The sequence below is a fragment of the Biomphalaria glabrata genome, chromosome 5, assembly GCF_947242115.1.
Source record: "Biomphalaria glabrata chromosome 5, xgBioGlab47.1, whole genome shotgun sequence".
Lineage (NCBI taxonomy): Eukaryota > Metazoa > Mollusca > Gastropoda > Planorbidae > Biomphalaria > Biomphalaria glabrata.
This window is the reverse complement of record NC_074715.1, coordinates 15,450,421-15,464,492: the sequence shown is the minus strand read 5'-3', so window position 1 is coordinate 15,464,492 and position 14,072 is coordinate 15,450,421. Positions and strand designations below refer to the sequence as shown.

The 14,072-nt window shown below is 36.8% G+C and overlaps 1 protein-coding gene across 3 annotated transcripts in view; it reads left to right on the top strand.

The window, feature by feature from the left end:
* The window catches only part of LOC106062301 (uncharacterized), a 46,681-nt gene that overhangs the window by 26,236 nt on the left and 6,373 nt on the right, over positions 1–14,072 (top strand). For all 3 annotated transcript variants that reach the window (XM_056030589.1, XM_056030587.1, XM_056030588.1), the window contains 5 exons: positions 15–429; positions 4,921–5,110; positions 5,960–6,190; positions 8,077–8,226; positions 8,581–8,730. In XM_056030589.1, coding sequence (XP_055886564.1) covers positions 15–429; positions 4,921–5,110; positions 5,960–6,190; positions 8,077–8,226; positions 8,581–8,730 — 1,136 coding nt within the window. The remainder of the gene's footprint in view (positions 1–14; positions 430–4,920; positions 5,111–5,959; positions 6,191–8,076; positions 8,227–8,580; positions 8,731–14,072) is intronic.

Sequence of the window (14,072 nt, the reverse complement as noted above, 5' to 3'; positions counted from 1 at the left end):
TTTCTTCTAACCAGGTGCCGAGAAAACAGTGAGTACACCATGTTCTGTGCCTGCGACACCGGCTACACCGGCGCCAACTGCCAGACCAACACGCTCAGCAACGTCAGCTCCACGGCGGGTCCGTCGACGCATGCCTCCATGCAAGACGGCAACGCCAACAGCATGTGGTACTCTGGGGACTCGCCCAAGCAGGACACGCCTTCCACCTCCACGTCAACATCGACGACCTCCGTGGCGCCAACGGACAGCACCTCCACGAAGCCCACGGACATCACCACCTCGGCGCCCACCGACAGCACCTCCACGGCGCCCAGAGAGACCACCTCAGCGGCTGCGAATGCCACGGCTGCAAGCACCATGACAACAGAAGCCGCAGTTAAGCCAAGAACGTTGGAGGATCGACAGTGTCTCCCCAACATAATATGTCAGGTAGGACAAACGTCTTCTGCTATCTATTGCAATATCGATACAAATGTATCGTCCCGCTCTAAATTGAATTGAAAAAAGTTAGAGGCTGTATCTTTATTTTGGTATCGATAAAAACGCATCGTTTTGTTGCCAAAGGTGGGAAGCTGTATTTTATCGATACAAATGCATCGTATCGAACTCTAGATGCAATTGCAAAAGGTTTGAGGCTGCATCTTTTTTTAGTATCGATACAAATGCATCGTCTCGATTAGTCTCGAATTCTAGAGTGTGTCTGGGGCCACATAACAAAGAACACGCGAGAATACTCTTGAATCTTTTCTCCTATAAGAGTATGACTAAATTCTAGATCTAACAATAAGCCTGTGTGGGAGTGGGGGGCAAGGGGGTTTGCGATGCCAACCAAATTATGTCGTAATGTTTTCCCGGAAGTCGTTAGCATTAGTGAGAGAAGAGTTACAAAGAATTCATAATTCTTTTTTAGCGGCCCCCGTAAGGGGAAAAAGCCGCTATTAGGTTTGTGCAAAATGTCCGTCTGTCCGTCTGTCCGTCTGTCACACTCAGATCTCGAAAACTAGAAGAGATATGAAAAATATTATTTCATCATTAAATGCGGCTTGAAAAGTTTAGGTGCAACGGCTACTTTTGGTTTTCTAAAAGCAAACCGTTTAATTTATAAAATTAATTATGCAAGCGATTTTTTCATAAAAATACACCAATTCTAAAACAATTACGTAAATGTAAGGGAGGCAATGTTACAATATGCTAACAAAGATGGACAATTTTTGTGTATTTTCAGTATCACTAAGTCAAATATATTTTTAAAATGTACAGGAAATGTTTACAACAAATATAAATAATAGTTAACGATGTTTTTTCTGGTCAACTATCTGCTAAAATTAAAAGAAAACATTTCTGTTTGTTTATAAAGGCTAATAATGCATTTTGTATGTAAATATCACGCACATTTTTTTTAATGGACTTTTTATGCAGCGATTTTCGTGCAGTAGCGTAACGTCGCTACATGACCAGTTGCTAAACCAATTCCTTAAACTTTTTTAAAAAATCAGATTTTATTTATTTTTTCTTTAGTGCCCCCATCCAAATAAAAGAAGATTATTTTTGTGCGTTTTGTCTGTTGGTCGGTCTGTCCGTCACGATTAGATTAAAAAAAAACTAGAACTCTAAAAGCTATTGAAAATCTGATTTACACTTTAATGTTCCTCCCGTAACATTTCAATAGTTTTAAGTATCTAAAAATTGATTGTTCCGGATTTTTTTGTGCAAAACTAATCAACCCCAACAAATGTTTTGCTCTTCTAATTTATATTACATTCAATTTCCATGCTTAAACGTTGCGAAAACACATTATCAATAATATGTTGTTCCGTTTTTTATGTAAATAGCATATTAATGCTAAATCAAAATCTCTATACTGACTTATATTTCATTAAGTGTAAAAATGTTCCGGATATTGTTTTATAAAACATGAATTATGCCTAATGATTGTTTGAAATCGCATAATTTACTAATATTATACTTATATTATTTGACAATGCGTCACTATAATTTGGTTATCAATATCAAATTGTTCCGTATTTTCATCTTTAAACAAATTTTAAAAAGATCGACAATAGGTTATTCAGGGCTTAAAAAAAAAGTAATTTACTAGAATTGATTACTGAAAATTACTTTTTAGACATTTAATTTTTTTGCTAAAACATAACATAGAAGTTTTGTAATCGATAAAGAAAGTTCCGGATTTTGTTTCTTATAAATCGTCGCCAGAAATTTCCGAATTTATTTAAAAATCTACTAACTCCAAATAATTGTTTGAACTCCCTCTTCTAATTAATAAACAAATAATCTTCTCATTTACGAAATAATGTTTTTACGGATTTTTATGAAAAATATTTTAACTCACTACTCTCTTACAGTACATTTAACTTTCTACCTAAAACATTAAAAAATCTAATTATCGTTAATATTATGTTCCGATTTTTAAGGAAAACAGAATCCAAACACCAAAGTAAGGTATGAAAATCTCTCCACATGGCTGTAGTACATCTAATTTTTATATGAGACCATCCAAAAAATTTAATTAACGGTATTTCATTTATCTGAAATTCTCTTTTTCTTTTACTATTTATACAAACATCCGGAACAATCTATTATATAAACTTTTCAATTGTGTTCATACCTAAAAATTATTGCGATGTTTTGAAACGTAGAATAAAGGTTAATCAATTTTTAATAACTTTTAGTTGTTGTTTTTTTTATATCAAGATGACGGACAGACCGACTGACAGACAAAACGCAAAAACAATGCGGCTTTGATCCTTTTTAAATAAATTCTATTAGAACTCAGTGCACCAATGTCTATGAACCCTCGTTAAATATCTCGTGTAAATAAAGACATTTTTTTATGGTACCGGTACTAGCCTATTGTGAGGTAATGGAATTTTTTTCTTTGACGTCATATGAATGGACTCTTTAAATGTAATGTTAAAAGAACGCACTCGGTGCACCAATGTCTATTAACCCTCGAAAAATTGCTTGTATTAATAAAAACATATTTTAGTCTAACTAAGGCGTGTGACGTAGTGTTTTTTTTTCCTTTGACGTCATATGGAATGAATTCTTTAAAAGAAATGCTAAAAGAACGCACTCGGTGCACCAATGTCTATGAACACTCGATAAATGGCTCGTAATGATGAAGGCGATTTTTATTCTAGCTAGGCCGTGTGACGTAGTATTTTTTTTTCCTTTGACGTCATATGGAATGAATTCTTTAAATGAAATGCTTAAAGAACGCACTCGGTGCTCCAAAGTCAATGAACACTCGGATAAATGGCTCGTATCGATGAAGGCGATTTTTAGTCTAGCTAGGCCGTGTGACGTAGTGTTTTTTTTCCCTCTGACGTTATATGGAATTAATTCTTCAAATGAAATGAAAAAAGAACTCAGTATAGTAATGTTTATTAAGCCTCGTTATGTGACTCGCGTTTAAAAAAGGAATGATATCTTGATTTAGATCTAATCTAGATTTTTTAAACTAGATCTAGATTTTTATTACAGTATATCTAGATCTGGATTTATATTCTAATTAAAATTATTTTAGAGTATATATCTAGAATTTGTAGATCTAGTTTAGACTAAAATAGACTAGATTAAGATGTAGAATTTCAATTTCTAAACTTAAAGTGTAAAAAAAAAGTGTAGATTTTCATTTCCAAACGTTTTGATCAATATTGTAATGTTTTAATATACTAAAACTAATCTACTATTTTTTTATTTAATTTAAATTTAAATTTACGGCAAATGAATCTTTGAAACATTATTACTTTTGACCATCGGATGGCTGCTTGGTCGTGCGGTTTTCGCGCTAGACTGTCGTTCAGATTTATGGATGGTCCAGGGTTCAAACCCTGCCCGCTCCCATCCCCCGTCGTCCTGCGGGAGGTTTGGACTAGGAAGTAATTATCTTCAACTCTGAAGGAACATCCGAAACATGTAAAACATTTTACATCAAAATTAAATCACTTCTTGAATATTATTTGCGAATATGCAGATCCGACAGGGATCCGACTTCGACGGGGGCCGCCTCTGAGTTTGTGTAACACAAACTCTCTTTGTAATCTTGTTTTATGTACGGTTTTGGAATGTTAGGATTGTGTTGTATTTAGGAAATTCGGTTCTGAAAACTAATTATTCAATATGAAATAAAATAATTAATTATTATTAATTAATTGACTAATTGGCTTAGTTAAAATTGAGTCATGTTTTGTTAAGTACAAAGAGTTTTCGGGTGAGGCCGTTTAGTAAATTTTAGCTAATTTAAAACTGATTAAGAAATGTAATCGTCAATAAGAGGCTATTTTTTTACTATAAAAATCATCGAATGTGATATTCTTAGGTTGAATTTAATAAGTGGATAGATGACTTCGCCTAAGTCAACTTGCGTCTGGTTCAAGAAAAACTGGTCGCCCCCACCTCCGTTACATAGATGTAATAAAACGTGTCATTAAATCAGTAAACATTGATACTGACCATTGGGAAGGCATAGCTCTAGACCGCACTAGTTGAAGAGAGACAGTGACCAAAAATCTATGGACATCGAAAAAATATGGGCCTCAGCTCTGGAAGACAAGCGTGCCATGCGAAAAATGTCCAGCTCCTCTATCACCAAATCTATAGCCAGCTTAACCTGCAATATATGTGGACGAGAGTGTCTCTCCAAAATAGGGCTCCACAGCCACATGAAAAAGTGTTCGAAGATGCCAACATGCACAACGACCAACCGCCTTTACTTTCCCCAGCTAATGTCAGCTACTTTATAATTAAAGTTCAAATAAACTTTGCAAACCTAGTTCAAAACCTTTTTTAAAGAAATATATCAGACTAGAACACGCGCGAAATAATATACATTTTCATAAAAGAAAAGTTTAACTTTCGTCAGTCTGTGCTATAAATGATCCTCTTATTTGCTTCTAGTTTGGCTACTGTTACCGTGGTGATGGCAACATGTTCTGCTTGTGTGACCCAGGCTTCGGTGGCATGCTGTGTGGTGAGACTTGTCCAGTCGACTGTGGTAGGTACGGGTCCTGTGCCATGGCAGGTGGGAAGCCTTTCTGCAGGTGTCTTAAAGGCTACAGCGGTGTACCGTGCAAACCTTCATTGTCCGGTAAGTGTCATCGTAAGCCTGTATACGTGTAGATTACAGTAAACATCGATCTGTTGTTCAAATATTTATTGGTATTGTCGGGGTGTGTTTTTTGTCCATCAAAGATTAATGTGTATGTCTTTTAACGGGATCAACTGTTAACACTGTAAAAGATGGTTTGTTAAAGGGGCTGTATAAATGAGTGGCACAAATTGCTTAGCCACCCAACAAATGGGCCTTGAGTTCGAATCCCAATGAAGACTATTTTTTTCCTGTGGTTCAGTCTGGGGTATAGTCCACCAGCCAGCTCTCTTCAGGTGTCTCGGTTCTGGACGAGTCTCTCCAACTGTCCCTCACATAATCCTTATCCGCTTGGCATCTGCATCCAAAACTCTGCGCCATGTATTTCTGGCTCGCTCCGTCTTTTTCATACCTTTGGGGTTTTAGGTGAGAGCTTGTCTTGTGACAATAGCGTCCATATAGGATATCTTCTTCTACGGGCTGCTGCTTTGTTCTTCGAAGAAGACGAGGAACTTTTAATATGAGATTCGAGTTGCATTGTGTTTGTTTTTATCCCAGTGAGTTGATATAATCTTTGTAAAAAAGGGGGGATAAATGTTGATTTAGTGAAGTTACTACCATGTTACATACAAACTACATGTCCTTAAGTTATTAAACCAACTTCGCTTTTTGCAATTTTACTTGCAAACTCCCGCAACTGTAGCCTGGAAAATAATGTTAACCCGGCACATTTGTTTCAAGTTGGTTTCAAACTATTTCATCTAATTTACGAAGCTCAATACAGCGTTTATCTAAAGTCAGGCTGAATTGTTGATTTTAAAAATATGTTGTTTTAATTTTTGTTACTAGGTACCAGCAAGAGTCCTGACTCATCAGTTATATCAAAACCGAGTGTTAAACAGAAACCCATTAAGAATTTTAACCTGTCCGAGATATTTGACCCATGGAAAGAGATTCCTGGATACGGCCCTCTTCAGTCTTTAGCGCTGAGAGCTTGTACACCTGGCTTCATTTGTCAGTACGGGAACTGTTCAACCAACCCGGAAGTGCTAGAGTGTGAATGTCAAGAGAGTTTTACAGGTTAGTATCTTCTAGAAGTTGTACAGGTTAGTGTCTTCTAGAAGTTTCACAGGTTAGTGTCTTCTTAAGTCTTCTAGAAGTTTTACATGTTAGTATCTTCTAAGAGTTTTGCAGATTAGTATCTTCTAGGAGTTTTACAGATTAGTATGTTTTAGAGGCTTTACGGGTAGTATTTTCTATTAACTCTGGAAGCTGATATGTTCTAGAAGTCTTAAAGGGTGATATATTTTAGAAATTTAGAGTAAGACAAAAAATATATAACTTATAAATAACTTACTTTAAAAAACAACAACAAATGCTTTTCTTGGGGGAAGAACTCCACATTACAATTATATCTTCTCATTATGTAAAAATTAGTTCCCCATGTCGATATCAAACAAAATAATGTTATCAATAATTAATTGAAAAACTGGTTTGATTTTCTCAATCATTCGTGTTTTGTTGGGTACTGTAAATAATAATTTAAAGGTTCAACTTTATTCGAGAATGGAAATGGCAGAAAAAAGTGTACAATTATCTAAGGGGACAAAACTTTAAATAGTTAGCCATACCTCTGAATACTGAAGAATTAATTTACCTTCTCGGTATCAAACACAATTAATTTATTGCTATTAATTAATTGACTTATTGGTTATCTTTTTTTATTGATTCGTGTGTTGTCTTTACCAATGAATAAATGTTCAAAGTTCCAACTTGATCCGAAAATAAATGTGGTAGAAATAACATGTACAAATCTTTTTCCAGACAGACAAGTGACCTGATATAAACTTTGCAAAAAGAACAATTTTAAATTAAACTATGGTTAGTAAATCAATAGTTAAGATGACACAATGGTGTGACTATGTCGGTCAACTGCCCAGGTAAAAACTTTCAGATGCCGAAATGGCCAAATCAAAACATGAAAGGCAAATAGGGTCCTGGAGGGAACAGAGAGGGAAGAGGAATATAGGTCACAGGAAAACTCTGACATGAACTAACTCTCGCCTGACATATGTCACATTCCTGGCTTAGACAGTCATTAAACTATGCATAGAGGTATTAGCAGATATAGTGTATTCCAATATAAGCTTTATACATACTGTAAGACTCCATACTGTACATACTAGGCATAGTAACCAACAGTAAACAAAAAAATATCTTGAATTGAATAATCGGTGAAATAAAGTTTGCATAATTATTTCGTATCCGGTCTGATGTGAGCACAATGTCACGACGAGTTTCAAACTCAATGAAACCCCAGGGAGGATTACTTTTAATAACTGATGCAATAGATCACACACAGCCACAGCCACAGCAGTGGAGAAACGTAGCATTGAACTGTGACGAGCTTTAAGCACTCGTTAATTTAGTTTTTGTTTTTTAAAATCGCCAGTATCAGACAAAGTTTTACAATAGTTCTTTTGTTAAATGACAGCTAGAATGAAACAGAGTGTAAAGAAAAGAAACAAAAGAATAAAGGATACTTTTTAGAAAAAAAAAAGCTTATTTAAGGGAAAAGAACTGCTAATTACTGCATTTTATCTCAAGATGGCAGTGCTTATCTCCCTTTCTGCTATTTAAAACAAAATTCGTGCATTGCCTTTGGGATAAATTATGCAAATTTCAACTTGATCGGAGAATGAAAAGTGGGCGAAAAAACATGTTAATTTTTTTTTACCAAATAGACAGACAAACAAACAGACAGACTGAATTGATATAAGCTTTGCAAAACAAGTGTCACAAGAGGGTTTAAAAACCATCAGATCTCACATCCTGCAACAGACTTTCTGTTAAATTAGCTCTTGGCAACTCACTGATAAAAACGTAGCGATACAATTGAAAAGAGAATGAACAGTTCGGGCAGTTTCATTCTTCTAGTTATTTTTAAAAGTGTTCATTCTGTCCAGGTGTTTTCTGTGATACTCCTTGTCTCTTGGACTGCGGGCCCCACGGGAAATGTGAGATCAACAAGGAGACCAGGGAGGAGGAGTGCTTTTGTTTCGATGTTGGCTACACGGGACACAACTGTTCTGAGATCCGTCCAGAGGAGCAAGAAGGTAATGCAGAGAATCTTCTAACTATGTGTCTTTTGGTTGTTAGTCTATTCCTTGACTGAATCGAGGCTGTTCTTCTCTAGCTGGCGTCTTTTGGTTGTTAGTCTATTCCTTGATTGAATCCAGGCTGTTCTTCTCTAGCTGGTGTCTTTTGGTTTTTAGTCTCTACATTGTCTTCAAGTTATGCTTCTCTCTCTCTCTTTTATTTTTTCTCTCTCTCTCTCTTTCTGTCTGTCTGTCTCTCTTTTCAGTGCTTATTTACAACGAGTGTCTCAATCTCTGTGTGTCTATGTGTCTGTAATTTTCGTGTCTCAATTGCATATTATTTAATGTCGTCACCTTGTCTCTCTTACACAGCGGCGTTCCCCTGGGCGGGTGTGGCTGTGGCTCTGAGCCTGTTGTTCCTAACGGTGCTGGTGCTGATGCTGCTGCCTTACTACCTGTGGAAGAAACGAAACATAACCATGATGAGCTTCGTTCATTGGCTGCAGCCGTTCGAGGAAGATGGTGAGTACCCGATGTAGTCGCTGTCAACCTTAAATGAATTTTAGGCTAAAAATAGATGCATCGACTATTAGGGGCGGAGACATTGGGGACGTATTTATGGCAGAGCAACAAAATAGGTTGGGAGGCGCGGTGGCTGAATGGTAGAACGGTAAAGCGTTTGGCTACCAAACCTAATGGTCCCGGGTTCTAATCCTGGTGAAGACTGTGATTTTTAATTGTGGGATCTTTAGGGCTCCTCTGAGTTCACCCAACTTTAATGGTTACTTGGTATTAGTTGTTTCAAAGAAAAAGGTGGTTTGTCATTGTGCTGAACACTTGACACCCTCGTTAACCGTCAGCCATGGAAACAGATGACCTTCACATCATCTGAACTATAGACTGCAAGGTCAAGGAAACTTTACTTTTTACAAAATATGTTTGATAAAAGTAAGAAAAATTAGGGAGATGTCATATAATTGACTTTCTCTCTTCACAAATATGATAGTTCATTACTATTTTAAAGTGCATTTATATTTGAAGGTTGGAGTTCTCACGGCCTTCACGACCTTATATCCGGCACTGATAAAACATTTCTTTTATTTGCGTAGTCACGGCCTAGTGGCCACATAGTTAATGGATTTAAGGACGACCTCTAGTCCCACCAACACATTTCATTTGTTTTGGACAGCCCACACAGTTTGTCGTTGTGTTAGAAACATGTCACCCTTGTACCATTTGGTCTATAGACATGTTTCATTTCACATCAGTGACTCAAATGATACGCCGGTGGTTCGTGGTGTTATGCTCGTTGATCTAGTTAAGTGGGTTGAATGTCAGACTATTGAGTAATATGTTGCATCACAGAGTCAGATGTTACATCAGAGGGTCAAAGGCTACATCAGAGGGTCAAAGGTTTGTTATACGAATGAGGTTTTACTAGTTGATCAAATGTTACACAAATTAGTCAAAATGTTACACTAGTAAGTCCAATGTTACACCAGTAAGTCCAATGTTACACCAGTAAGTCCAATGTTACACCAGGGACTCATATCTTAGGATAGGATCCGCCGTCCACTGTCGCCATTTGTGTACACTTGAATCTAATGAGGCTCCTTTTTTTAACTCTAAAAGACAAATAGATTAAACAAGGACTTGTGGAAATAAACCAGGAATCAAATGTAAATAAAGACAGGTCATGCTGCAGTACACTGGCTCGTTACAGATCAAACAAATTCCTTTCTTTTCTCATGATCATCCGACTACTGAATGAGCATGAGCCATGTTCAGAAGCATGGTAGTCTACATTGAAAGTAGCTGGTACAATCTGTTTTGAATAACAAACAAAAGGATGGGGGGGGGGGGAGAATGAGGTAGTATTGTACCGTTACATCAACGTTTTGCTGTTAAACCAAATGTTACATCAAAAGTCAAGTGTTATACCAGCGAGTCAAATGTTACAAGTCAAGTGTTATACCAGCGAGTCAAATGTTTCACCAAAAAGTCAAGTGTTATACCAATGAGTCAAATGTTTCACCAAAAAGTCAAGTGTTATACCAGCGAGTCAAATGTTGCAGCAATACTTCGAAGCTTGTAGACTTTAAAACTTCTAGGCATACAAATCACCTGTTGCAAAGTGAGGCTCAAGATAAATTACAAGAGGCAGCAACACTTTCAGCCTTTTTCTCTCTCCCGTTGTGTTCAGCCCTCTGTCTTGCGTGAATGAAGAAATACATACATAATGCTACAGTTTGGATTTTATCAAGATTCAGACAACATCCGGTATGACGTTTCATCTCTACATTTTTAAAGTCATGCGGTGGAAAGATGCAGATGCCCTAAATATAGTCACTATCGTTAACATCGACAGCAACATTAACTCAGACACCTCCGTCAGTACAGACTCTACAGACATGACAGCAACATTAACACATACACCTCCGTCAGTACAGACTCTACAGACAAGACCAGAAGACATTGGACATTTCTAATAATAAAGACACCACCGTTAACATTCTCCGGGTACAGGCGTGAGGTTCAAACATCAACCCTCAGATCAAGGTGGCATCTAACATAGGGATACAGCAGCGGGCAGGCAAGCACCTCCAAACATAGCACTACATTTGTCTGGCTAGTCAATGGGATCACGTGACACACAAGACCGCAGGTAAACTGGGGGATTGACTCAGTGGGTACTGTGCTTTACGTCACTGCTATTATGTGACTTTAAAGTTGACTTCAAGTCACAAAGAGGGTCGTGAGTACATAAAGTCAAAGACATTCAAATCAGTTTCCTAATCCCTGCTATTACACCAGCGCCGTCATGGCCACCGAAGTGGTTACAAAACTGCACCTTGATTTTTTGTCCCCTTTTTTTTTTTTCTTTTCCAATGAAGAGTCTTATTTTAAAGCATAGCCTACACTTTGGCGTCTGCATAAACTTGTGAAACTTTGAGAACCACTCTTTACACTTTACAGGTCAAGCCTATAAGTCTCCGAGCCACACATCGTTGGTTTAGTGTTAGTTTCTGCATGCATAATCTGCGCACTGGATTCTGTAAAAAATAAATATTCTGTTGACCTTTGTGGGCAGGTGCATCTCTTTGCACAAACTTTAAATCTAAATATTAACGGTTAACAGACGCCCGGGAAAAGGAGGACATGTCCTCCTTTTTTTTTTGGGGTGGGGTGTCTTTCGTCCGTTGGACATTAGCCTTAAGCGTGAAAACGTCCTGCTATCACTGTTATTGTTGCTGACAAAAGTGAACCAAAAAGAGAGATAATACATGTTTTGACTCAGTGAGAGGTTATCTTCTCCAAAAGTACGTCACAGATAATGTTCTGCATGGAAAGGGATTACTGGAACTATTGCTAAAAATCCTTTCATTACTATCAATAAGGTCATAGATTTTGCAATAGGGTTGGGTTAAAGACCAGAGTTTTAAGTTTACTGCTTAAGTTTGTGCTTATATTTTAGTTTGAAAATATATTTTAAAAACTTGTAGCGCACCATCAGGGCTGGCCTTAGACATAGGCAAACTAGGCAGACTCAAAATAATTTTTAACGGCCCCCGAAAGGGGAAAAGACGCTATTATTTAGTATGAAATGCTTGTCTATCCGTCCGTCCGTCCCGTTTAGATCTCGTAAACTAGAAAAGATAGTGAAAATCCGACATCATAATATTTTAGACCATTCAAAGTTCAACGGCTACTTTTTTTTTATTTTCTGAACGCGAAAAATCCAATTTTTTAAATCACTTATGCAAGCAGTTTTTTTTCATAAAAATACAACACTTTAACAACTATTCACTATTAATAGTAACAAACACAGGAGGCTCTTTAGTAGGGAGAATGACAATATACCATATTTTTAACACATTAATGCAATCGGTTTTAGATTTTTTGTCAAACATTTTTTTTTTACATTTGTATTGCTAAGTTTAATAAGTTCTGTTATAGTAACTAACGAAACTACATTTACACAAAAAAATGTTTGCTTTTTTTAAGAGAAAAAAAATCTATTTAGTATACATATAAGTTGGACATAATTTAAAACAACAATTAATAAGTAGTTTTTCATATTATCGTGTGAACTGCACCACTGCACTATAGCTATAGAACACTTAACTAAAGGAATTTCTTTTTTACTTGATGAATATAATTAAACAATTAAATTAAATCGATTAGATATTCATTATAAGACATCAGTTAGTCCAGGTTCACTTCTAACTTCACATTTTCTTTCACCTATCCTTTGGTCTGCTGGACCGTTGGGGCACCACACAAGATCTTTCTCCATTTTTCTCTGCCATTTGTCTTTGATAGAATTCTGATGTTCTTTCTGAAATTATTGAAACCTTCCTATTTACCTGCTGGGTGGACCACTTCGGGGACCGATTTTGAGTTTGTGTTTCCACAAAAACTGTCTTGATAACCTTGTTTTAGGGTAAAAATAGCGAAACATGTGCTTAATGTTATTGCTGCGTAATTTTATTGTTTAGCTGTTTATTTTTCTATTTCATTTGGGGGCCTAGGGCATCCAATCATCTAGGGCGGCCCTGGCACCTCTACACTAGGTAACTGAAGGATTAGCCTCTACCTAAATGGCTGTCAACTTTTGAATTATGATTTGAAATGAAAATTTAAACTTTATATTTATTTTTAAACGTGACTGTCTTCTTTGTGATATGAACAACGCCCCACAATTTGGAGTGACACTTCTCGTCCTGGACATCCTGTCTTAGGTCTGAAAAAAGGGCGTTAAGTAGTATTAACATTTAATGTCGTGATTATAGTTTTTAAAATTATTATCTCCCCCTATGTATACATTTTAATCGGTTGATCTCTGCCTCTCAATTAACCCATCCATATATTGAAACAAAACAAAACATAGGTTTAGTATGCATATATTCTTTTCTCTTTCTTTATTCCTGTGAATCCCCAGGGGAGCTCAGAGCTACAGCTACAGCTCTCCACCTACCTTGGTTCTGGGCAACTTTCTTTATCTGCTCCCATGTCATTCCAGTATCGTCAGCTTTACTGAAGACCGACCTATGCCAGGTTGGTTTGGGTCCGCCCACTTTCCTCTTTCCTTGCAGATTACAATCAAGTGCCTGCCTTGCAACATTGGTAGCTGGTTTTCTGAAGGTTTGTCCTACCCAGCTCCAGGGGCTTTGATCAATGGTAATTTCCTCCAAGACTTCTTCATACAAGTATTAGTAATTGGTTTTTTGCAGAGTGTGTCCTATCCCAGCTTTATTTTCACTTTTTATTCTCTTGAGCTGTGGGTTTCTGCTTGGTTCTTGTTTTTTTTTCGGGCCGATATTTCCCAATTTATTGCGTAGGTTACTGTTGGCGAAGGTCTGGAGTTTTTGTCAAATTTGATTTTGTTGCTCTCGGAACCGTTTAGAAAGACATACGTAACGTTTGCGTTCAAGATTAGCATCTTGTAAAGACAGTGCTTTGGAGCGCCACGTTGCTTCAAAAGTGGTTAAAGCAAACCTAGCTTTATTAATAAATGCGATTTCTGCTATGGTCATCAGCTCCACACTCTTTGCTAAACCTATTTCCCAGATAGATGAAATTGTCCGTATCGAAGATGTTTTAGCCCTGTTGTACAATTGTTTGTTATTGATTCTCATAACTTTGGTTTGTACAAAAGTAATCCAGTAATTATAATTAAAATAGAAATAAAAGAAGTAGAAGTTGGGTCTCATCAGTCTTATTTCATCATTCTTATTTCATCAGTCTTATTTCATCAGTCTTATTTCATCAGTCTTATTTCATCAGTCTTATTTCATCACTCTTATTTCATCAGTCTTATTTCATCACTCTTATCTCATTACTCTTATTTCATCACTCTTATT